This window comes from Furipterus horrens, unplaced genomic scaffold (assembly GCF_987537825.1).
Source record: "Furipterus horrens unplaced genomic scaffold, mFurHor1.1.pri manual_scaffold_4, whole genome shotgun sequence".
Lineage (NCBI taxonomy): Eukaryota > Metazoa > Chordata > Mammalia > Chiroptera > Furipteridae > Furipterus > Furipterus horrens.
Genome location: NW_028327174.1, coordinates 52,075,080 through 52,100,179, shown reverse-complemented (window position 1 = coordinate 52,100,179; position 25,100 = coordinate 52,075,080). Strand labels below are relative to the sequence as shown.

The following is a 25,100-nucleotide window of genomic DNA, read 5'->3' as shown; positions in this document are numbered from 1 at the left end:
TCCGGCCACCCCCACTGCCCAGTCCCGCTCCCGGCCGCGGCGGCCGAAGCAGCCGCAGTAGAAGCGGCTCCAGGATGGTGAGCGCCGCTGCCCTCCAGACCCGGCCTGTCGCCCCCAGCCCGCGCCCCGGTCCCGGAGCCGGACGCCCCCCCAGGCCTCGCACACTCACCTAGGACCCGGCCGGGATGCCGAGGTACGGGGCCGCGGGACCAGGCTGGGGCAGGCAAGGGAGCGCGCGGCCGGGCCGGGGTCAGGGGTGGTGACCGTTCGGTCGGGGTGTCCGGAGCTTTGTCCGCAGGCGCGGGGCAGTGCGAGGGCCGGAGAGGGCGGGGGCTGAGGGTCGCGGGGTTCAACTAGGCGGGGGTCGAAGGGCAAGGCCAGCGAGAAATCTGTGCGGGTGCTTGGGAGCCGCGGGTCACTTCCCAGGGGTAGAGGGCGGGCAGAGAAGGGGCTCTCCTCTCCGCTGCCGACGGGCACCCTCTTCGCCGCCCCCTTGGTGCGGAGGCTGCAGCAATAGCGAGTGGCCGGCCTCGGGGGGAGCCTGCAGAATTGGGGGCTGGGGAGTCCAGATTTGTGGGTTCGGGTCCCAGAAGGATCCTGTGTCCGGAGCCCGAGGGCCGGCCCGCAGGCCCCTCCCACTCCGTCAGGTCTTTGTCCGGCGGCCCGTGTGTGTGTGTGTGTGTGTGTGTGTGTGTGTGTGTGGGAGGGGGTTGGGGGCTGGGTTCCTGGTCCGGAGATTCCCCAGCATCGTGACCGGGCAGTGACAGGGGACTGAAGCCACTTCAGGCCCTGTGCCCCTAATGCCCATCCCTTCCCTTCCTTTCTTCTCTTCTGGCCCAGGTGAACTTAGACCCCCATCTCAGAGTCAGGGGGTTGCAGGAGCTGCACTTCCCTTCACTCATGGGCTATGCAGTCTACAAGGGAGACCCACTGAGTTCCCAGCTCTCTAGACGGAGCTCCTTAAACTTCCCCACTTCACGAGCCCGTTCTTGGTCTACACAGATTCCCTTGCTATGAGCCCGCTCTATGGACGGCCCTTTGCAGAGCTCTGGGCACACAGTAGGTGCTCAGCAAATGGAGGCCCCTTTGCCCGGCCCCTCCGTTCTCGGTGCACCTCTTGGGCTGAGGAGGCCTGGGAAGGGGTCTGCGCAGGGGCGAGTGCGAGTGGCCTGGAGCCTGCGCCCAGAGACAGCCTGGAGCGCAGGGGTGGGTGGACGGGTGGGTGGGCTGTTAAAGGGACGGTCACTAAATCAGGATTAGGCCGTGGGGCTGTCAGGCTGCCTGGCCCTGTCTCCATGGATACCTAATTTGGAGGAGAATAGAGGACGGAAGAATGTGTGGTCGTCCACACGGCTGCGGCGGCTGAGCGGTCTCCTGACCCCGGCGAGGCAGCGAGGAACCAGGACCCGGTTCCAACTCCATTTGGGTTTCTGCGGCGGAGGGGGGGGAGAAGGGCGGGATAAGAACTTCTCGGGGCCCAGAGCCTGACTCGTGGGTTTTTTGGAGTGGCTCAGGTGGTGCCATGGCCGAGAATACTCTGACCGTGCACAGGGAGCCCCAGACCCTCCCGAATCCAACGTGAAACCCCTGTGCATCCTTCTGGACACGGTCGAGCTGGGGACCCAAAGAGCCCGCATTCCGGAGCTTCTCGCTGGTAGCAAACGCCACCCTCCGCTGTGTCTTAGCCCCGGAGGACAGACGCGCTGGGCTGTTCGGGTGCCCGGCGCTGCTGGGACCCAGCGGCCGCACCGGTACCTGGAGGCCGCGCTAGCTGGGAGGCAGGGGGCGGGGCCGGGCCTCCTAGGGTGGGCGAGAAGGGGGCGGGGTTTGCCGGCGGTGGTGAGGGACCGAGTGACAGGCATCGTAAATCCTCCTTTCCTATATTTAACGCCATTTCATTTATTTCCACTTGATTCCATTGGTGTCCGCAGCAAGCCACCATTGTAAGGAGTGACCCCTGTGCCCTCGCTGTAATGTCTTCTGGGGGAAAGCCCACTTGGGCCAAAGGGAACTTAGCTACGTGAGGCAGTGGAGCTGCTCCTGGAGAGGTCCAGATAACCCCTATTCCTCAGGGTGACACCCAACTTTCCAGGAGAAGAAGAGGGGGCTGAGAGACAGAGGGACGGCCTCTGAGGCCCTGCGGGATTTTCTGACTTTGGTATAAGGGTGGGCTGGACCTAGGATCCTGGGAGCGGACAATGACAGTATACAGGCTGGAGGGGGTCAGGGGAGGGGTACCAGTCCCTAGTGTGTCTCCCAGAGCCCTTACTTGCCTTCCTCCTGGTCCTTCTGGCCACAGCTTTTTATGGGACAAGAATCCTCTCCCCTCCCCCACCTGAGCTGTAGCTTTATTGCTGAGATCTCAGACTCTACGCAATTTCACGCCTCTCTGCCTTTGCTCTTGCTGTTCCCTCAGCCAAGTGCCTTCCCCATTGTCCCTGTCTTTCTACAACCTCCTCATTCTTCAAGGCCCAACTCGGATGCCCCACTTCCTCCTTGTAGCCTCTCCAGGGCCCTCTCAACCCTTGCTCTTCCCTCCCTGTTCTCCTGGCCCTGCACCTGTGCCTCACTTCAGCCTTTGTGGCTGAGTCCACACTAAGGCTTTGCCTCCAGGATAGAGGTAGAGCACAAACATATAATTCCCTGCACCCCGCCCCCGTGGGTCTGGTACGGGAGTTCAGCACCTTGCAGGTACCTCAGAAATATTTGTTGGCTGAATTAAAGGAGTTTTATAAGGACAGCCTGCAAAGCATAGAATCTGGACGTTTTCAGGCAAATAGTTCTGTGCTCCTGGGTGGACCCCTGGGTGGGTCTCCTCCTCCTCCTCATTGCTAACTCTCCCCCTCCTCCCAAGTCAGCGAGGACTTTGCCCCTTCCTTTCCCCACAGACCAGCATTCTTCCCCTGCCATTATCATCCTGTTAAACAGAGAGGCCAGTCACGATCCATATGGATCACATTAACAATTGCTTATTATCTGGGCCAGGACTGCCCCCACTCTCCACCCCCAGCTCCTACTGCTGCAGTTGCTGGACCCTTAGGAGCCCAGTCTACTCGCCTCCCCCTCCCCCCACCATTGGTCAGCCAGGGAGGCCTGGGGACAGGCTGATCTCCCTCACCCTCCCTGTGCCTTCTAGCAGAACTTTGCTTCTTCTTGACTTGGCTGGCAGTTAATGACTCCTTTACCTGATTTAATGAAAACCAGGTTCCCTGCAGGAGCATGACTCAGTGAGGTTTCAGGGCTGCAGCAGGGAGAGGTGGCCCTGAGGCCCAGGTGCACCTGCGGTGTGCAACAGCCTCTGCCTTCCAGTGAACAGAGACAAGCCCCATTGGGCTGACCGTGGGGTATGCTGGTATCTTCTGCCATCACAAGCCCTGGGCTGGCCCTCTTCCCTTATGGGAGATGGTAGGCTAGTGAGGAAGATCCAGGCAGGAGAGACCCTGCAAGATTGTGTGCACTGGGTCCCAAGCCTTGTGCTGCTGTCAATGAAACACAAAATCTAAGAGTTTCCTGGAGTGGCAGCTGGATTAGCCTTGAAGGCTGGGGAGCAGAATTTATGTTCAAGTGCATATAGCCCTAAAATATTAGAGATAGAAAGGGCCTTCAAGATAACCCAGTGTGGGAGTCCATATATATATTTTTATTTACAGATCCTCTCAAGGAACCAGCAAAGGCCATCCCAGAAAAATTCACTTGCATCGATTGACACCAGATTTTGCATTCTGCTTTAGAGGGTCCTTGGAGCCCCTGGGGCCTATGGCACCCTAAATCTAGAAGCCCTCACCCTAGTCCAGACCCCTCTGAAGTGCTGAGGGCAGAGCCAGGCCTGTGGCCCAGCACTCTTGCCTTCACACGCAGCACTGTCTCTGTTGCCTTATTCCTGGCTGGTGGGCAGAGTGAGCTAAGGGACCAGGGGTAGCGGATCAAGGTGACCAGCCAGGCTTTGGATGGGAAAGGTTCCCACTGCCCATGCTGGGTGTGAGTTCATCATTTCATCTCTGAGCGTGTTGTCTAGAGAGAGGATGTTCAGGGCTTATTTTGTTTTAGGATCCACTTGTCCCCAGGAACTAGGAAAATCTAGCTTCTTCTCCAAGCATTTCATAAGTGTCTTGATAAATTATAGCTAACACTTATGCAGCAGTTATTAAATACTCTATATGTCATCTGTGAAATGGGACCAAGAACCATGCCTACTTCATCAGCATTATGAGGATTAAATGAGGTGGAGCTCAGAGCTGGAACCGCTGAGTTCTAGTCTTGAATGACTGTGGGCCTGTGCAGGCCTGGTCAGAGATGCAGGTGACAGTGCTCAGAGCTGTCACTGCTGTTGAAGCTGACATTCCCTTGCTTGGCCCAACCAAGGAAAGGGGACTAAAAGGCACCCAGGTGCCTTGCTGTCTTTTCCTTTAGTACTGAGGCGGGGGCAGTGTCAGCCCCAGTTCACCTTGGGGACTGGAGTGGGGGTGGGGAGTTCTAATGAATGGGAGCCACAGCCCAGTCTCCATGGGGCTCTGACCTGATTTTATGGTGACCAATCATGGCCCTCACCCTAGGGACCAAGCCCTGGGCTGCAATGACCCTGCCACTAATCAGGTGTAGTTACCTTGGAAAAGTCCCTTACTGTGTTTGAATTTCAACGTCTTCATCTGCCAAACGGGGATAAAAACATCAGTGAGTTCACAGGCGACAGAGCCCTGGTCTCACAGAGTGTGCCCTTCTGTCTCTGAAGTATACATCTACCTTTGGTCACTTCCTCAGTGACCCCGAACCCAGGGACTCCTGAGAACCACCTCCTAATGTAGGAGCGAGGAGAGAAAGGGTATGTGTGAGAACATTCTGGCTCACTGCAGGGCTGCCTGGACCATCTTCGAAGCTTTCTCCAAAGCAGTCAGAGGGCAGGGGAAGGACAGCCAGCTTGGCTACGTCAGGAGCCTGGGTGGTGGAAGTGTGCCTCCCTCTGCCTGCCCTCAGTGCCCAGGCAGACTTGGGTCACCGGCTCCCCAGCCCAGTGCTGGGGTCAATCAGGGATGGATGGGAAGATGGGACAAAGGGGCTGCATTTTGCTCTCACAAACCTGTGCGAGCACCTGCTGTGTCCTAGCACTATGCAGGGTCCTGCGTATACTTTAGCCGGGCTCCAGAGGGTGCCTGGCGGGGGCTGGGATTCCTGTGTCCCTAAAACTCTCCATGCACCCACCGGGCATTTGTGTACCAGGCCCTGAGGTACCCTTCACACCTTGGGTCTCCCGTAACAACCCTCAGCTTCTTGCATGGCCAAGAAGGATCAGAGCATCTCTAGCCCTGGCATTGTTTGCTTTGCCACAGACACCTAGTGTAACACATGGCCACACTCACTGTACACTCAGCAGGGCCCTGTGCCAGGCCCTGGGTATTTTATCCAGGCAACCATTCATCCAAAAACCATACTTCTCAGATGTGGTCCCACCTTGAAGGAGCTTACAAGACAGTTGGGGACCAGTGAAGAGGCAAAGGGACAAGTACATTTTCAGAACCACTCTCCTTGTATTCCCTTTGGAGAAGGGAGCCGAGCAGGTGTGTGAGCTAGGGAGTGGCCCACTCAGACCTGTGGAATGGGTACAGGATGACTTGGGAAAGGAGAGACTCAGGGAAAAGGCCAGTACTTGACATCAGGGCCTGGCATCATTGGTGGAGTTTCTAAGAGACTGTGTTTCCCTGGGGGGGAGGCTGTTTATGGGTGACAGAGACCCTAATTCAGTGGGAATTAGTGGGAAACTGGGAGAGTCCAGCTGCTGCTGACTGGCCTATCTGGCCCGTGGAGTCTGAAGTGTTTGTTTTTTTTCTAGGCCAGTGGGGAAAAATGAAAACCTCGCCCCCTTCACGTGGTTCTCTTCCCAGCCTCTCTACCCAGTCTGCCTGTGTTTTCCCTAAGAACTCTGGCTATCAGGGGAAATGGCCCCTTCCACTCAGCTCCTCAGACAGACAGCATTCATTAATGGCCAGACCCTCACTCCTCTATAAAGGGGGTCCTCTTCTAGAAGGACTGAGTCCTATATTAGATGTCATTTCCATATCACCATCTTCCATCTGCAGCCCTCCTCAGGCTGGAGTTTTAGGGTTGAGCTCCCTGTTGGGAAAGATGGAGCTGCCTGCAGTTTTGGGTCAGAGAAGGCAGCTGGAGGACCAGGGAGGGTGGTCAGTTCAGTGTGGGACCTGTTGGGTTACACATGCAAGTGGGGGTAGCCCAGAAAAACTGCAGAGAGGAGGGGAAGAGCCCTTCTCCCTTCCTGGGAGAACCCCTCCCAGTAGAGACAGCCTCATATGCTGAATGCCTGTACTGATGGGGAGCTCAGTACTTCTGGAGACAACCCATGTGTTCTCAGACAGCTAACATTAAGCCAAATGTCTTTCATGGACAATTTGCCTTATTTGAGGATGGGAGGGACAGCAGGGCTGCCTGAGTTGCATAATCTGCCACCTGATGGTTGGCTGGGTATGCCTAGAGATAGTGGGTTGTCAGGAGTCTGTCTTCTGAGTAAACACTCCATTCCCCCAGCCCTGGTCTGTAGACACCTAGTTGCCCTGACTCTGTGATCACTTTCCTCAGGGTGTGGCAGGGACTGTCACCCGGGCCTCAGGTCTGCCATAAGTTATTTGGTGCCACAAGAAGCACTTTAAAATGTGCTAAATTCTGTGGTTGGTGGCTGAGTGTGGCAGAGAGTCTAGGGAAGAGGGCTAAGGGGAGGCAGGGGAGGTTAACAAGGATGGTGGGAATCAGCCAATACCTTTGTGTTCTTAGCTGATAAATGGAAGAGCCGTTTCTCAAGTGAGAGGCAGAAAAGCACCTAGAGCCAGACTGCCTGGACGGGTGGCACCAGGTCCTAGGTTGGTGATTTAGACAAATTACCTGTGCCTTGGTTTTCTCCTCTGTAACATGGGAATAACAGTCACACCTACTTCCAGGGTAACTACGAGGATTAAAGGAACCGGTGCGTGCTGAGCATTTAGAGCAGCGCTTGGCTCCTGTGCTGGGATCCACACAGACAGGAGTTGCTGTGGGTGGTTGTTCAGACTTTGCCTAGCACCGTCCCCTTGAGTTCTCATTTTCGTTCTGTTCCTGTGGCCCTGCAGGTGTGGGGGGCCACCCCCTTGAGGACAACACTGCCCACTCACACCCTGGTAGACCGGCCAGGCTGCATAGCTGGAGTTACTCAGCTCAGCACCCCAGGGCTGGGAAGGGTGGAGGAGGAGACAGAGGCGCCACTGGGGAAGCCTCGGTGGGCTGCCTGGGCCTGCTTCCTTGCCTCTAATCAGGCCCAGCCCTGCAGGGGTGTGTCTCACCCATCCCTAGACACTGTGAGGGGGCATATCAGGGCCCAGGAACATAGGGTCACTCAGACTTTAAAGCTTACATTTTTGGAGGTCACATGACACCTAAATGGACTCAAGTCAACCTTGGATTCTAAACCTGGCTGGGCGGGGGGGTGGGGGTGGGCTGTAGTCTCTTGGGCTGAGACCTGTGGTCCATGACCCCTGAGAAGTTCATGGATAGAATTGTAATTCAATAGTATTAATCCCTTTTGTAGCCCCATGTATTTTTAAATTTTATCTTTCCCCAGCTTTTCTGAGGTATAATTGACAGAGCAGTTCCATGTATTATTTTTTTATTGCAGTATAATTGACATATTGGTTTCAAGTGTAAAACGTAATGATTCAATATTTATATATATTGCAAAATGATCACCACAAGAAATCTAGTTAACATCTGTCACTGTACATAGTTACATTTTTTCTTGTGTATTTTTTATTTTATGCATTGAAAAGGCATTTTCGAGAACAAGCCACATGCTTACCAGACTGAAAAAGGGGGCCCTACCCAGGTGGCTCAGTTGGTTGGAGCATCATCTCATACACCAAAAGGTTGTGGGTTTTATCCCCCATCAGGGCACATACCTGGGTTGCGGGTTTGATCCCTGGTTGGGGCACATACAGGAGGCAACCAATCGATGTTTCTCTCTCACATCTCTCTCTTGCTCTCTCTCCCCCTTCTTCCCTCTCTAAAATTAATGAACATATCCTCAGATGAGGATTAAGAAAAAAAAATTTTTTTAAGGGGCCTATGACTGAAAACTGGCAAAGGGCCCTGAGCTCATCTTCTGCCCCACAGCCATGCGGGGTCCAGTCTGAGAGGTGTGGAGACGGGCACTAGGAGGGTCTCGCCCAGCCCCGGCCAGCAGTGGTGCTCCAGTTGGACAGGAACCACAACCTCCTCCACTGTGTGCCTGCTTGACTCGAATCCACTCAAGGTCTTGCGAGCCTTGCACACAGCTGTCACTGTCTCCATATGTGGCGAGAAGCTGAGTGTCCCAGGGAGAGAGGGATTGCCTGTAGCCAGAGCAAAGCACAGGGTACAACTGCAAATCTTACCACAGTACCTTGATGAAAAAGTAAATAATCTTTAAAAGGAGGAATTACAGTAAGTGATTCCTATAGTAAAGTATGTTCCCCAAAGGCCCTGCTCTTACTGCCATTGCATCAGGGAAAGTTTTCTGAGGGAACGGACTTTGGGAGGAGAAGGACAGGGTGGAAAGGGAGTAGGAAGGGGCTGCTGAGCTAGGGAACTGCTTGCTGTTCAAAGGCCCAGGGTGTCTGGGCGGGGAGTGGGGAGCCCAATTTAAAAGGTGACTTCAATTCTAAATAAGGCCTTCCAGTGACAGGACAGAGGTGCAGGGGACCTATCCGGGGGCCCAAGAGGGAGCCAGCAACAGTATCAGCATCACAGTGGCCCAATAACCTGGGAGCACCCTAGTGCAGAACCAGGAAGGCAGCACTCCAGGCAGATGAACCAGATGGAGCAAAAGCCTGGAAGCATGAACACGTGTGGCCTACAAAATGGGCTCTTGTGGCTGCAGGGGCTAGAACGGCGGGGTCCAAGGCTGGGAGGAAGGAGAAACGGACTCACCTCTGGTGCCAGGCTAGTGGGTTTGGTGTCCATTCCATGGGGAGTGGGGTTCAGGCTGAATGGCCGGCAGCCATTCATAGAAGGGTTAGGAGGGCAGAGACATGAGTTCAGACGCTCGGCCAGCTGTGGCGGGGGGATATGAGAGCTGTGGGCCACTTCAGAGAGGGTGTTAAGGGGACTCGTGACCAGATGGATGCATGGAGGCTGCAAGAGGTGGAGACACAGGGCCTTCAGGGTTTCCAGGCTGGGTGAATGCACGGACTCGGGAGAAAGAAGGTAGAGATGTTTTCTCTGGGGAGTATGAGGTCTTGGTGGGCCTCTAGGGGTTCCCGAGAGTATCACCTAGATTCCTAAATCTCCCCAAGGTTCTCAGGAACCATGAAAAGTGTGGTTCAGGATGAAATTGGGTCTGGTTTGGTGGGCTTTCAAGAGGGACCTGAAGGGGCAGTTTCTAAAATGCAGAGGTTTGCGGTGTGGGGTGGTCATGTCAGAGTCCCAGGGCTCCTCCCTCTGTTGGCAGAGGAGGAGAGGGTGAGAGATGCCTCAACACACAAGTCTTAGGGGTCAGGTGTCAGGCTAGAGCACCCTGGGAAGCTGTGGTTTGGGACTCAGGCTCCATTTTCAGCAATGGTGAGCTCAGTTCCCCCCATGGCTCTCTGCAGACCCACCTGACAGTCAGTCAGTCAGGGGTGTGACAGGACCTCATCCTGTAGAGCAGGGAGGGCTCTCCACTCTGGGGCCCTGCATGCAACTGAGAAGTTTCACTTCTCTCCATGAGTCCCTAAAGCCCATCGGAAAGCAGGCCCCCGCCCCCCAACACACACACACACACATTCCCAGGCTGGAGCTCCTAGCCAGCCCTCTTATGAGCCAACTCAAAGCCTACCCTTGGGTCTAGTCCCAGCCCCTGGGCCCCTTCAGCCAGGCTTGACAGTACCACCCTTCCTTCAGTACCCTCATGCCAGCCTATGAGGGAGCTGCCATGTTCTCCCGCTTGAGACCCTTGTCCCCCATTTCAGAGGCTGACTCACTCGCTGCACCATCTGAGCCACAGTAGGGAGGTGGGACTGTGAGCTCCACATGGATGCCCTGGGCTTGCTAGGGTGGGCTCAGAAACCCCTAGCCCTGGGTGAGTCTGTCAGGCTGGCCTTCAAACACCTGCTAACTCAAGTCCCTCATGTGTCCAGCCTGCATTTGTGGCTCCCTGGCAGCAGCCAGAGAAAATGGAGAAAAGGGAGGAGGGAAGGAGAGTGTCCTGCTGTACAATGGGCTTGCACTGTCACCCCTGACCAGCAGCCTGAGGTGGGGACTGAGTGACAGGAGAACAAGCCCCAGCCCAGTATGCAATGGCCTCTGGGATGCACAGACAGAGGGTGACCACTTCCTCCCTTTCTCTCCCCTCCCAGGGCCCAGGACTTGAAGTCTATCCCTAACCTGCTTCATTGAAGCTCAAGTAGTGAGAAGAAGGTGTGACAGGGTGGGCAAGTCCCAGCATCAAAGACGTACAGTAGTCCCTCTCTATATTGCGGTTCACTTATCGTGGCCTCACTGTATTGCGGGATTTTAAAAAATATTATATTTAATTATTTATCGTGGCTTTTTCGCTATATTGCGGAATTTTGCAGTACTGTATACGTATGTTAAAGTTACGTAGGTTTAAGAGTGTAGGATATGTTTAAGAACATAAGTAGTATTTATAAAAGTGTGGAAAAGGTTAATAAGAGGGTGGGAAAGGTTTATAAGTGTGTGGGAAGGGTTTATAAAGCCTTAAAATATATATAAATACTAAAATAAATGTAAGGTTCCTACTCCGTGGATTTTCACCTATTGTGGGGAGGGGGCCGGTCTAGAACGTAATACCCGCTATAAGTGAGGGAATACTGTACTTGACCTGGCTTCAATGAAAACTTGTATTTGCTTAGTGCAGTGCATCTCAAGCAGGCATTATGGGGAAGCAAATCAGCCTTACTGACCCTTCATGGAGGGGTGAATGGCTGAGAGCCTGGAACCTCCCAGAGGTATAGGTGGTTTAAAAGAGGACGCTAATTAACCAGAATGGTTTTCTGTTGCTGGAATTCCCCACAACCTAAGTGAAGGGAAAAAAATTTAGGCAGGTGAAGACAGATTGTGTTTTCTGTTGGGGAAGGGGCAAGGGTAACCAGGCTAGTTCCCCCTTCCTGGTGTCTCCAGGGAGATGGGCTGGAGACTGCTGTCCCCCCACCCCCAGCCCCTGTTCCTGGATATGGCCTAGCTGGGGGAGGGCTGAGATGGGGGTGCACATAGGGCTCAGAGAGCCCCAGCAGCACAGCACCAGGAGGAGCAAGAGAAAGCCTGGAGGAGCAATTGGAAAGAAGTGGGTGGGGTGGGGGAGAGTGGGGCTTCAGAGCTGGAAAAGTGATTAGCTGTGCTGATGAGGCTGGAGTCCGCTCTGGCAGCCCCCAGGGCAGCACAGGAGAGAAAAAGATCTGTTATTCACAGAAGAAAAAGATGGTTGCCAGGTGGGCCACCCCCTCCCTTCCCTCTCCTCCTCCTCCCCCTTGCCCAAGGAAGCCAGATCACAGTGGGTACAGGCAAGTCCCTAAGCCCAGGGATGGATGCCCCTCATGGAAATTCAGGGTGGGACTGTGTCCTGTGTCCAGCTCCTGGCTCTCCAGTACCTTCTATAAAAGCAGGGGAAGCCTAGGAGCAACCCCCAACCTCCTGGGGTGGTAGATGGGTCGTTTGATCAGTGAGTGTGTAAATTGGGATTTTATGGATCGCTTAGTCACTGCTGGAGCCAAGGCCCCCAAATTCCTCTGTGCCCCAGAATACTTAATCTAGTCCTGAGCTTTTCCCTGGGAGGGGAGGGAGACAGCTCCCCACAGTCCCCCCCACCCCCCTGCCTCCTGCTGTGTCTCCTCCCAAGGCCCCAGGCTTTGTCATTGCAGGTTGAGTGGTTCAAATGTGCTGATACACTCCCTGGGGGCCACCAGGCAGTGGGACTTACTCTTCAGTGCTGTGATTGGCCAGAAACCATGGTGGGGGGGGGGTTCGTGGCAGCAGCAGCTCTGTCTGTGTGTGCACTCGCCTGTTTGTGGAGAGGGGGTTGTACGGTGTCCAGCCTCCTCAGACCACTGAGCAGAGACAAAGGATCTTCATCTAGCCTGGAACAAGGATTAAGACCAGCACAAACCTTGTCTCTACCTGGTCAAGCTGGTTAGGGAACCTACCTGTTCATCTTTACATCCTCTAATTATATCGTGATATGGTGGGAATTAATTCAACGTGTGTTGAATGGATGGATGGATGATGACCACATGAGGGGCTGCATTTTTAACTGCGGTTCTGTCTGCTGGAATAATCCAGCACCTACAGATTCCCAAATCTCTTCCTAAGATTCCTAAGTGGCCCCTCTTCCCCTTGATGAGATTCGCTTTATCCCAGGTCTGGCTGACACAAGGCCAGACATGAGGGACTGGCCAGGTCTCAGGGGACACAGCTGTGACCCCCAGACTCTGTTGCCATTTGAGAGTGCTTTCACTGTGGTCACGGTTCTCCCTGCCAACCCCCATCTGTCCTTGGGATTTGATGAGGATGAGGATGGTAAACCAGGGGGGGATGAGTGTCAAGCAGCTGAGCGGGGAGGGAAGGAAGCACAGCCCAAAGGGCCAGATGACAAACCACCCTGTCCTACGGTCCTCTGCTCCTCTTCAGCCTGCCCCCCCTTTCCTGGCAGCAGGCAGGACAGGCTGGACTGGTGGGGAGTCGTTGGTCTAGCCAGCCCAACCTCCTTCCTTCCTGGGGAAGCTGGAGCCCAGCCTTGCCATTCAACTGCCTAGGAATCCTAAGAAAAGGAGTCTGAGTCCTAAGGAACTCTACCTGGAGATCCTAAGATGTGAGACGCCATGTTCAAGAGAGAGCTGCAGAAGTTCCAGGTGTAGTGGGAAGCACCCTGTCTGCAGAACTGAGTGCTGGCTGGGATTAGAGCAGCACTGGCCATTAGAACTTGCTGAAATGATAGGATGCTGTGTGTCTGCAGGGTCTGCTACAGAAGCCACTACCCCACATCACTACTGCATGCTCAGAGTGTGGCTAGTGCTGTTGAGGAACTGAGGTTTTTTTGTTTTTTAATTTTTATTTATTGATTTTAGAAAGGGAAGAAGGGGGGGAGGGGAAGAGACAGAGAGGAACACTGATTTGTTGTCCCACTACTGACGCACTCATTGGTTGCTTCTTGCATGTGCCCTGACTGGGGATGGAACCCAAACCTTGGTGTATCAGGATGATGTTCTAACCAACTGAGCTATATGGCTAGGATGAGGAACTGAAATTTTAATGTAATTTAACTCTAATAAATTGTTATTTTTAATAATAATTTTAATTATAAAATAATTTATACATTTTACTGAATTTAAATTTAAATAGCCACTTGTGGCCAACGGTTAAGATTCAGAAAGCACAGGATTAGAGTCTGTACTGAGGGACAGAAGCCAAACCCTTGGGTATAAACCCATTTCTGGCTGTGTGACCCTGGGCAGGGCTCTTTTAAGAGTGGATGCTCCCTCCCCAGTCTGTCAAGACTCCCCAGCACCAGTGGGGATCTTATGCAGTTAGGGGATCATCGACTCCTATGGCTGGCTGAGCTACTCTTAAGAGGTCCTGGGCCATGAAGGGGCCAAACAGCCCAGGGTGGGAAAGGAGTGGCTGTATGGAGTCCTGGACTTTGCAGCATCTTAGGGACTTCCATGGTGTTGTCAGTCCTAGAAGGCTTCCTGGAAAAGGGAGGCTGAAGGCAGGCTTGGACTGGATTTGTGCTTGAGAGCTGAGCTCTGAGAGGGCTATGTATTTGATGCCTAGGTACCTTGGTCAAGGCTGGGAGTGGGGGTGGATGGCAGAATGTTCTGAGCCCAGCTTCCCCTCTTACCAGGTGTTAAAACTTTAGGAAGAATTGCCAGTCCTCTCTGAGCCTCCATTTTCCTCTTCTGTAAAATGGGGAGAATATGAATATCTGGCAGGGAAGCCGTGAAAGTGAAACTGAAGGGTAACCATGAAAGTTCTTTGCAAACACTGGTAGGCTGGGAGAAAGGGAAGGTTTATTCTCAAGGGTGCTAGGCCCCTGGCCTGGCCTCTCAAGACGACAACAGATGGTCACAGCCTGTCTGTGGCCCTGACCGAGGACACAGGCAGGGATTTCTGCATTCTCCCCTCCCCCCAGCGCTGTGCACACAGCCCAGATGGGGGCTGCTTGGCCAGCCTTGCTCAGGCTGGCCTCCTGCTGTTTGGCATTTGACATATGAGGAGTCCAGGGCCAGAGCACACTGCCACCCACCCCCAACCCAGAGAGGAGCCAGACTGGCGGGGAAGCCTCACTACCTTGAGGAAGCAGGATCCCAAGGGCCCTGATCTCTTTACCATGTGTCCGGTGGCCTTTGATGGGAATTCCATTGCCCCTTTTGTCCTCTCCTAGAGGCCTGGCTGGGGGAGGAGAGAAGGAGGAACAGTTTTTAAAAATGGAGGCCAGGTGGGGTGCCTGGTGGCTGGGCTGGGTGCCGTTTAGCAGCAGGCACCCTTTCCCTATCCACCCCTGGGGTAATTCCCTGGCTTTGCCTCTTGCCACCCTCACCATCTCATCAGGCTCAAATTTAGTCACTCTAACTTGTTTCTTTATTTGGACACAGACAATTTCAAGCCTCTTTGCTCTTTAGCCACCCAACCCCCCTTCTATTCTGCAGACTCGATTAGGACTTACTGTGTGCCAGGCATTGTCCTAGGTGCCTGGAATATGACAGTGAACAAAACTTCCTAGTGGGTCCAAGAAAATAAAGCAACAGGTAGCTCCGCTTATGATGAGTGCTACGGAGACCATTAGGTTGAGAGGGACAGTGAGGTAGCAGGTGAGCAGAGACCTGAAGTGAGGGTGTGAGCCATGTGGAGACATGGAGAGTGTTGCAGGCAAAGAACACAGCAAGGTCAAGGGCCGGGAATAGGGAGAGAGCTGGGTGTGGGGGATCAGCGAGGAGGCCAGGGCAGCAGGAGGGAGGAGGGAGAACCAGAGATAAGGAGAAGCAGATCATTAGGATGTGGTAGGCCACAGTGAAGACTTTGGCGTTTTTTCTGAACGAGGTAAGAGCCATTAGAAATTTCTGGGTAGAAGGACATGATTGAACATGTTTTCAAGGGTCATCGTGGCTGCTGTGCTGAGAATAAAGAGTAGAAAAAAGGAGATGAGATAGGAAACTACTGCAGCCATCCAGGTGAGAGAGGTCGCTGGAGGTGGGGAGAAGTGGCTGCAGTTTGGATAGATTTGAAGCCAGCGCCAATCTGACTTGCTGGTCTGTGGTGTGAAAGTGAGTTAGAGAGGACCCCAAGGTTTCTGGCCTGCGCAAATAGAAAGAACGGAGCTGCCATTTTCTGAGAAGAGAAGATGGGGAGGGGGATAGGTAGGGGGATGAGGAAGTCAGAAATTGGATCTTTGGACGTGTCAATTATGCCAATTAAATATTGGAGTAGAGGTGTCTGTAAGAAGGTTGAATACGCCAGTGGGAAGTGTACAGGGGAAAACGAGGCTGGAGAACCACATATAGGAATCCTCAATGTACAGATCATGGTCAAGGCTACGAGACCGGATGGGGTCTCCAAGGAATTAATGTGGAGCAAAGGCTCCAAGGACTGAGCCCTGGGCTCCCAAGACTTGGGGGCTGGGGGAAACGGGTGGTGAAAGGAGGGCATGGCAAACAAAGGCTGAGGAGGAGAGGGGGCAGGGAGCCCATGAAGGAGTTTCAGGAAAAAGGGGTTGTCCACTAGGTCCAATGCTGCTGAGCTGAGCCTCACTGAAGACAGACCATCAGATTTAACAATGTGGTCATGCACCTCACCCACGCAGGCACGCAGGCGGCTGGACTGCCAAGCATGAAAGCCTGGTTGGGAAGGGGCTCAGAAGAGAATGGGAGGGGAGGAATCAGAATTAGCAGTATCAGTGTCTTTGAAACTTTTTTATTTTGTTAAAAAGCAAGCAAAGAGCAATAGGATCTGAAGTTGGAAGGGGATCAAGAGATTGTTGTGAACATTTTCCCTCTAAGATGGGAGAATAGCAGCATGTTTGTGGGATGATGAGAATGACAGACTAGGGGAAATTGATCATGCAGGAGGGTGGTGGGAACAGCATCGTTGAGTGTTGAAAGGGGATAGAATCAGTGCAAAGAGGATGAACATGCCCTGTTACTGCAGTCAGGAGAGACTTTCTCCAGCTTCCCCAAGGCAGCAAGGGTCAAATAGGGTTGGAAAGGCCTGGGATGATGCATGAAGGAGGCAGGACTTGGTGGGGGGTGGGAGGGGTTGAAGGATGGGAAAGAGTTAGTTGGGAGAGGGAGGGCACCTCCAATGGGTGGGGCTGTATGAACACAGGCATGTAGGCCTGAATGAGCAGGCCTGTTTTATTTCTAGACTTCTTTAGACCCTGTGCATGGAGAGGAAAGCTGGCTTGCTTTTCATTATTGGAGGAATCAAAAAAGCCTGGGATGTTCACAGACAATAAACAGGACAAGACACAAAGAGAGTCAGCCCAACAGTGACATATCTGTCCTGACCATTTTCACTCCTTGGAGATCATAGCATGCAGCCCCACCTCATCTTCCTATGTCCCCCCTCTCCCACTTCCCCAGCTCCAAGCCCACCATTTCTCCATCCAAGGAGTACAGGGACATGGAGGAACAGTATCCAGATCTTGGGCATGGACCTCTGCTCCCCTCAGGGGTCTGCTCCTCAATCTGTATCCTTGCCTTACCACAGCCTAGAAAGGGTGGGGGGGATGCTGGCCAGAGGGAGGAGGCCCCCAGTACCACTCTGGGCAAGGCACACCTCCTCTCTGGTACTCAGTTTTATCATCTGTAAATAGTATCCACTTAGGTGGGGTGTTGCAGGCAGTGAGCGAGTGATGACATGGATGTGCCAGCACTCCCTGCTCGGCTCTGGTCCCTCCTCCTTCACCAGCCTCAGGTCCAGGAATATACTCCCTGTTTTCCATCTTCAGACACCCATTTTAGGTGCTGCCCTGATCCCCCCTCCAAAAATAGCATTGACTGCCTCTGAACTTCTGGAATTCATTCTTTTTCCTTTCTCTTCCTATTTCCCTCCCTCCCGCTCTCCTCCCCTCCCTCTTCTTCCCTTCCTCCATGACCACTTGCACCTTGCCCTCTGTTACGTGGTAGAGTCTGTGAGACTGGGTCAGTTTGATCCACTTTTGCATCTCTAAGAGCTGACACTCAGTGTGACACACAGAAGGTACTGTGAGCATATGCTGGCTGGCTGGAAACAGGAGTCTACCTGCAGAAAATGGGCTGAAAAGTTTGCAGCTACCTCTCTGGCCTCCTTGGGTTCACCCCTAAGTGTTCATTGCTAGGCCCTGTACCAGGCCCTAGAGGGGCCTCCAGGCAGGGCTGTGGGGGTCTAGTTGTGGTAGGGGCTGCTCCAGCCAGAACTGGGGAAAGAGTTTCCTACGTGCTGAGTGCTAGGGCTGTGGCAGGTGACTGGTCCTCAAGAGTCCTTTTGTCACCCCTCCCTCTCCTCTTGCAGTAAATGGGGGTTGGCACGAGGGGGCAGGGCCCAATGGATGGGGAAACAGTCCTGGTTCGAGCTCTGCCAGGCCACCCGAGACCCCCCTTGGGCAGCAGTTGTGAGCAGTAGACAAAAAGCCTGGGACAAAAGGCCTGTGGGAGCCGTGGTGAATAGATTAATGAGATTTCCATATGAGGGCCAACAATGGGATTCTCCACTCCAGCCCCTTTGTCCCAGGCTGAGATAATGGAGCCCTGGGGAGCCTGCCCAAGAGGGGGCTGCATCAGCCCCTTTCCACACAGGACTGGAGCCGCCACACAGCTGCCCCTCCTTCCCTGCCCCACCCCCCAGCCCTGTTCGGTCCAATACCCTCCCCTCCCCGTGAGTAATGGGATTCTGAATAACAGAATTTCTGTAAGATGGGGAAGGGGTGTTAGCAGCCTCCTTAGGGAGTTTGAGGGGGGCGTTGACACTGCATGGTTAGGGTCCCTTACCTCAGCATCATGTATAAAATTTACTTTTAAGGGTTCCTAGTGAGAGAGAAGTTTGCGGTCCACCATCTATACTGGCTGTCTCATTTGACAACTGAAGAAAGTGAAGCTTAGAGAGAATAGGTGTCTTGCCTATGGTCACACAGTGACATCTCAGGGTGTTTGCTGCCCAGTGGGGGTGCAGGAGTGTGTGAGGGAGAAACACAGTTCCTTTACTCTCACACTACACTGTTGCTACTTATTTTTCTAAATATAGTTATAAATTATGTTACTTCCTTGATTGGCCCTGGCTGGTTTGGCTCAGTGGATTGAGCGTCGGCCTGCGAGCTAAGTGTCGCTGGTTCGATCTTCCAGTCAGGGCACATCAGAGAAGGAAAACTCTGACTCCAAAAAACCTCCGCTGCCTTGCGGCATACCTCTTCAGAGGAAAGGCTAAGGGAGTAAACCCCGACAGAAAATCCGGAGCCGGAGTCCCTAAGGCGGTTTGACGATGTAGTCAACACCGGCAACTCCTGCGGCGCACCTGAAGCCAAGCTGTATTGACTCCGTCTTTCCCTTGGATCCTTCAGCTGCGAAGAGAGGGGGGGTCTGCTGCATGGGCAACAGCAGACCCTCCATATCACCCTGCCCAGGCTCTGTAGCTTCAGCTCCACTGGAGAGGACACTCCAGCGTCATCGCAAGATGTCGATTCAACACGGGAGGAGACAGATACCGTGTCACTCCCGAGTTGGACTGCACAGCCATTCTCGGTGGTGCAGATAAGACTCTTAAGAAGCTACACCATCGTCTCTCGAGACGGACGGCTGCCGACGACACTGCTTCACTTCTGATGCCAGATGTGTGGGTTCTCCATACCGTCCAGTCCTGTGACACCGGTGGGATGTCCTACAAACTTAGCTGATTTCTGACACTATCTGCCTGGAGACAGCATAAGATCCCATGGGTTGAGGGCTCAGTCCCACAAGATCTCTCCAGTTCAGATGCCAATTGCCAGTTGGGGTTGTCACCTGTGTTCTGTCTGACAGGCTATAAATTGGAGGGTCCTACACCCCACTCAATTAATTTGCTATGGTAGCTCACAGGACTCAAGAAACCAGTTTACTTGACTAGGTCACCACTTTATTAAAAAGAATATAACTCAGGAACAGCCAGATGGAAGAGATGGATAGGGCAAAGCATATGGGAAGGAGTGCAGAGCTTCCATGCCCTCTCCCAGGGCACTGCCCTCCCAGCACCTCCCCAGTTTCGCCAGCCCAACCCAGAACCTTTCTGAATCCCTATCCTCTGTTTTTTTGTAGAGGCTTCATTACATAGGCATGACTGATTAAATCACTGGCCATGGGCAATGAGCTGGGTCTCCGGTGCCTCTCCCTTCCCAGGAGGTGGGGGTGGGGTGGGGCTGAAAGTTCCAACCATCTAATTGGCTGGTCCCCTTGGCAACCAGACTCCATCCTTAGATTAACTAGGGGCTTTCCAAAAATCACCATAGCAATATAAACTCAGGTGTGGTTGAAAAGGTCTTGCTATGAATAACAAGACATCCATTTTACCCGTAGCTCTGAAACCACTTCAGGAACTGAGGACAAGAGACCAAACATAACAAAATGTGTTCCCATTGCTCTTATGCTTAGGGAATTCCAAGAGTTTGGGAGCTGTGAGCCAGGAACAGTGAATGAATACTAACTATATATATTTCTTAATCACAATTTCACAGCCTATATCAGGCCAGGTGCACGGAGTGCCCTTCCTGGGACCCTGGGGATTGGAGAGGTCCACGGGGACTGAAGTCGGTGCACTGAGAGTTTTGGCCATTTGTGAAGGCTGAACCACTTCTCTCACTGACCCTGGAAGACTTCCTAAAAATAAGGGGTGGGCGTGTAAGAAATTTTTTATTTACCCATAGTAATTCCTTCTGTTACAATTTACTCATCATCTAAGTTTGAAGGACTGCACACCGTGGGTAGAATCAGGTAGATCCAGCTTCTTATATGTAGGAGGGTGCTTGGTCTTCAAGGGTCTGCAGAGAAAGAACTGCTTCAGGAGCCTGAGCTTGCTCCACAAAGGGTGCAGTTTCAGAAAGTTACCTTTAGTCCACAGAGCCCCAGCCCTCCCCAGGGAAGTCCAGAGACCCAAATAAGGAACTGTTTAGCCAGCCTAGGGTTGTGAATGCTCATCAGATGGCAAGTTGAGAGGGAAAGAGACAGCTCTACTTGGGCTGCTTTGTGGCGAAAGAACACAAATTTTCCTGTCTGAGGGGGCACAGGCAACTTGGGATCACAGCCCCCTATTCCCAACTGGTGTTTCCAACTGCAGGTCTGAAGGGTAAATACATATAGCATTTGAGGCACAGACAGGTTCCCAGGCAAAAACAGATGCATGTTTCTACACGACCAAGGAAAAGATGTAGACTGGGTCATGGCCTCAGGCTCTTCTCTGGCTGTGAGTACCCAGAGGGCTGGACCAGGGAGGTCGTGCAGCCAAGAGACAGGGCCTGGGCTCCTCGGTCAGACTGTTGCAGTCAGAATCCTGCTCTGCTATGTAATGGCTGTGTGACCGTGGACTGTATTACTCTCTCAGTCTCCTCATCTGTAAGATGGGAACGATGACAATAACATTGATCTTACAGGGCTGTTGGGAGGGATAAAGCATAGAACAGGGGATGGCTCTGCCTCCAGTGCTGGGGTACTGGGAAATGGCATGAGGACCATTCTCTCATAGCAGCTGGAATGAACCTCCCTCAGAGTATTCTCCAAAGAAGTGTGATAAGTGGTACAATTAAGAACCAGCCACCGCTCCAGCTCTTAATTGCACCATTTATCACACTACTTTGTACCCTACACTGGACTGAATACTTTACATACATTATCTTTTTAAATCCTCAAGACCACTCTGCAAGGCATATGTTATGCCCTTTAACAGATGGAGAAATTGAGCTTCAGTGAGATCAGGCAGCCTGATCAGGGTCATAAAGTAATGGAGTCTGATTTCAAACATAGGTATCCCTGAATCAAAGCTCATACCTCTTCCCAAGTCCCAGGGCCTTTCCTCCTTTCCAGCCCAGGTGATGTAGGGACTGGAATGTAGTCTGTGAAACTAGGGAAGGAGGCAAGATCTCCTGGGGAGATCCCTCCCTCCGGCAGGAGGCTGAATGGCTAGGCCACAGGTAGGTCCAGAGTCCCGTGTAAGAGCAAGAGGACTGTAACTGGCCTGGGGGTGGGGGCAGGGACACAGCTCTACGCTAACCTCTCTGAGTGGGGTAGGGAAGGAAAGCAAGGGAGGAGGCTAGCTGTGCCAGGAAGCACCAAACTGAAACTGCGTTTAAAGCCCCCAAGAGATCGAGACAGAGCATACATATATGTATGTGCACCTGGTGCCTGACTCTTCACTACATGAGGTTTGAAAATCAGGATCGTGTGTCCTAGAGGGCAGGGCTGGTGCAGCCGGGACAAAGTAACAATCATTGCCTGTAAGGTGAAGTGAGGGCCAAACGTCCTTTCCAGATCCCTCTTGTTCTGAGGGAAGTATTTTCAGGTAACTTTAATGCTGGGACAAGAGGGGCAAATCCAGTATTGGGTACTTGGTGTCGGAGAAGGTGCTCCAGGAGGGTGGTGGATGCCGGAGAACCAGCTCGTCCCAAGTGGCAGTCCCAGCGGGTTGGCTAGCGGTCGGTGGGCTCTGAAGGACCTCACTACCCCCTTGTCTATTGCAGCTCTGTTGAAGATGCACTGGACACCGGAACACGCCCAGCCCCTCAACCAGTGGCCAGAGCAGCACCTGGACGTCTCCTCCACCACCCCGTCGCCTGCCCACAAGTTGGAGCTGCCTCCTGGGGGTCGCCAGCGCTGCCACTATGCTTGGGCACACGACGACATCTCTGCCCTTACTGCCTCCAACCTCCTCAAGCGCTACGCAGAGAAATACTCTGGGGTCCTGGACTCGCCCTACGAGCGCCCCACCCTGGGCGGCTACGGCGATGCCGCCTTCCTCAACGGCGCCAAGGGGGACCCCGAGCCTTGGCCCGGGCCAGAGCCACACTACTCCTTGGCGTCACTCCACGAAGGCCTCCCGGGAACCAAGTCAGGCAGTGGGGGCGGCTCTGGGGGCCTCGGGGGCTCCCCCGTTTTAGCCGGGAACCTGCCTGAACCCCTCTACGCAGGCAATGCGTGCGGGGCCCCGTCCGCGGCGCCTGAGTACGCGGCAAGCTACGGCGGGGGATACCTGGCCCCGGGTTACTGCGCGCAGACTGGAACCGCGTTGCCCCCGCCACCCCCGGCCGCCCTGCTGCAGCCCCCGCCTCCTCCACCGGGCTACGGCCCCTCTGGGCCGCTGTACAACTACTCCGCGGGAGGCTACGCCGCGCAGCCCGGCTACGGGGCTCTGCCACCGCCCCCAGCCCCGCCGCCAACCCCCTACCTGCCCTCGGGTCTGGCGGCGCCCACGCCCTTGCCGGCGCCCGCCCCGGCCCGGCCCACTTCCTACAGCTTCCAGGCGGCCGCCCCGGGTGCGGAGACCGGGGTATCGCTGAAGCGCAAGGCCGCTGACGAGGGCGCAGAGGGCCGCTACCGCAAGTACGTCTACGAGCCTACCAAGGCCCCAGCAGCCGACGGCGCCACCTACCCCACGGCGGACAACGGCGAGTGTCGAGGCAACGGGTTCCGGGCGAAGCCGCGGGGAGCGGCGGAGGAGGCAACGGGCAAGTACGCTGACGGCGTCTCTCTCAAGGTCCTGGGCTTCCCGGTCTACGGCCCGCAACTCGACCCCTTTGAAAAGTTCGCAGAGCGCGCCCCGGCGCCGGCTCCCCGCGGGGGCTTTGTTGTGCCGTCGGAGGAGCCTCCCAAAGGTGTGGACCCGGGGGCCCTGGAGTTGGTGACGAGCAAGATGCTGGACTGCGGGCCCCCAGTGCAGTGGGCAGACGTGGCGGGCCAGGACACGCTCAAGGCAGCGCTGGAGGAGGAGCTGGTGTGGCCCCTGCTGCGGCCGCCCGCTTACCCTGGCAGCCCGCGGCCGCCGCGGACAGTGCTACTCTTCGGGCCGCGGGGCGCAGGCAAGGCGCTGCTGGGACGCTGCCTGGCCACGCAGTTGGGCGCCACTCTGCTGCGCCTGCGCGGAGCCACGCTGGCCGCGCCGGGCGCCGCCGAGGGCGCGCGCCTGCTTCAGGCGGCTTTCGCGGCTGCGCGCTGTCGCCCCCCCGCTGTGCTCCTCATCAGCGAGCTGGAAGCGCTGTGGGCGACCGGGGAAGACGGTGCCGCTGCCACGGGCGCGCTGCAGGCGCCACTCTTGGCTTGTCTGGATAGCGGCTGCGGCGCGGGGTCCGACGGCGTGCTGGTCGTGGGCACCACCTCGCGGCCCGCGGCCCTGGACGAGGCCACCCGTCGGCGCTTTGCTCTCCGCTTTTACGTGGCGCTGCCGGACGGTACGGCCCGCGGACAGATCCTGCAGCGGGCGCTGGCCCAGCAGGGCTGCGTGCTGAGCGAGCAGGAGCTGGCGGCCCTGGTGCAGGGCACCCAGGGCTTCTCGGGGGGCCAGCTGGGGCAGCTGTGCCAGCAGGCAGCGGCCGGGGCGGGCCTCCCGGGGCTGCAGCGCCCCCTCTCCTACAAGGACTTGGAGGCAGCACTGGCCAAGGTGGGCCCCCGGTTCTCCCCCAAGGATCTGGACTCGTACGTGGAGTGGGACAAAATGTACGGCTTTGGACACTGACGGCACGCCGGGGAGGCCGCGGGAGCCACCGCCCCTCCCTCCCCGGCCCTGGGAGGGACGTTTTGAACCCACTGAGCTGGGGAGGGTGCCAAGTGATGAATGTGGGAGGGAGAAGGGAGGGTGCTGTTGGTGGAATTTTTTTTTTTTTTGTAAGGAAAATGCTTCTGCTAGGCAGATAGATGCCATATGCGCTGTGTACTCAGGTTTTTTTCTATTTATTGTGGACGGGAAGCTACCATCTCCTCCCCTCCTCCGACGGGCAGACCAGGGATGAGCTGATACCCGGGGCCTAAGGAACTTCTGTTCTCTCGCCATAATCCTTTTATCTCCTCGCTCTCTTAATGGCTCCCTCTTCTTCCCCTCACTCTTCTCTCTTTCTTTGCAGTCGCCTAGTTTTGTCTCCCGGTCTCTTTGTCTCTGCCCTCCATCCCGGCCCTGTTTCACGTTTGCTCACCCCTGCCCTATCTCCATCTTTCACCCTCTGCTTCTGTCTCCATCCCTTGCTCTCTAGCCTCTGTGTCCCGTGGTCATTCTCCCTGCCTTCTGTCCCTCTTATTCAAAGAGTGCAGTGTCCCTTTTCAGGAGATCTGGAGGTCCAGAGAATGAGGAGGAGAGGTACGAGTTCCCTCCCACCCCATGACCTCTCACCCAGCTGAAACTTCGGGGGTGGGCTGGGAGTGGAAATCAAGCAAAAAACACCCAAAGAAGGGTTTTTGTTGTTTTTTTTTGGGGGGGGGATCCCAGAAATGTAGCTTAATATTTAGGCCTCTTATTTTTGTAAGATATGTAGAACTTGCTGTTTTTCTTTTTATTTGACAACTCAGGAAGAAATTGACCTCCGAAAGAATGTTAGAGTTTGGCTACTCTCCTGTGTGTTCCCCACCATCCACCTTTCCCCCATCAGGGGAGCAAATTCTCTCAGAAGACTCAGAGAGTGAGACTTGCTGGGAATGGGAGAGGAGGGCCCAGAGCCACACTTACAACCCTGCTTTTCCTGGGACAGAAGCAGAATGTATTTGTCCCCAGTCCAGGGCTGTAGGCAGGGGTGCTGGGGAGCGGGGCGTGGGATTTGAGAGCAGGTAGGTATTGCTTCTGTTCTGCTGCTCTCCCAACTGGGCCCCACTCTCATCTTATATTTCCTGTGACTTAGGATGCGCTGGCTCACTTCCTGCCCCAGACCCGCAGTAGTCTGAGAGGCCCCAGTGGGAAGGTGACTTAGGCAGCCCCCAGAGAGGTCATCTTCCCTGGCCACTGCCCAGGCCGAGGTCTCCTGTGACATAGGCAGAGAAGATTCCCTCTGGAGGGAAGACAGTTTGGCTACAAATCTTGGGTCCAGAACTGACTACAAATTCATTCTTCCCTGTCTGCCAAGAGGCTCTGAGGAGGGGGGAGCACTCAACACAGGAGAGGCTCTGTGGGGTCCTAGGTCTTGAGGGCAA

The 25,100-nt window shown here is 54.6% G+C and overlaps 1 protein-coding gene across 2 annotated transcripts; it reads left to right on the top strand.

The window, feature by feature from the left end:
• On the top strand, positions 1 to 23,799 carry FIGNL2 (fidgetin like 2). Of its 2 annotated transcripts, XM_090273195.1 has the most exons (2): positions 1 to 193; positions 21,674 to 23,799. In XM_090273195.1, exon 2 carries the CDS (start codon positions 21,685 to 21,687, stop codon positions 23,659 to 23,661), a length of 1,977 nt encoding a protein of 658 aa, XP_090129321.1. In that variant the 5' UTR covers positions 1 to 193; positions 21,674 to 21,684; the 3' UTR covers positions 23,662 to 23,799. The 2 variants fall into 2 exon arrangements, with proteins under 2 accessions (XP_090129321.1, XP_090129320.1); XM_090273194.1 differs by lacking the exon at positions 1 to 193 and having other exon boundaries at positions 21,539 to 23,799.
• The last annotated feature ends 1,301 nt before the right edge of the window (positions 23,800 to 25,100 follow it).

Coding starts and splice junctions, on each gene's coding strand:
- FIGNL2 (XM_090273194.1), top strand. CDS start 21,577: ATGCCGGAGAACCAGCTCGTCCCAAGTGGCAGTCCCAGCGGGTTGGCT.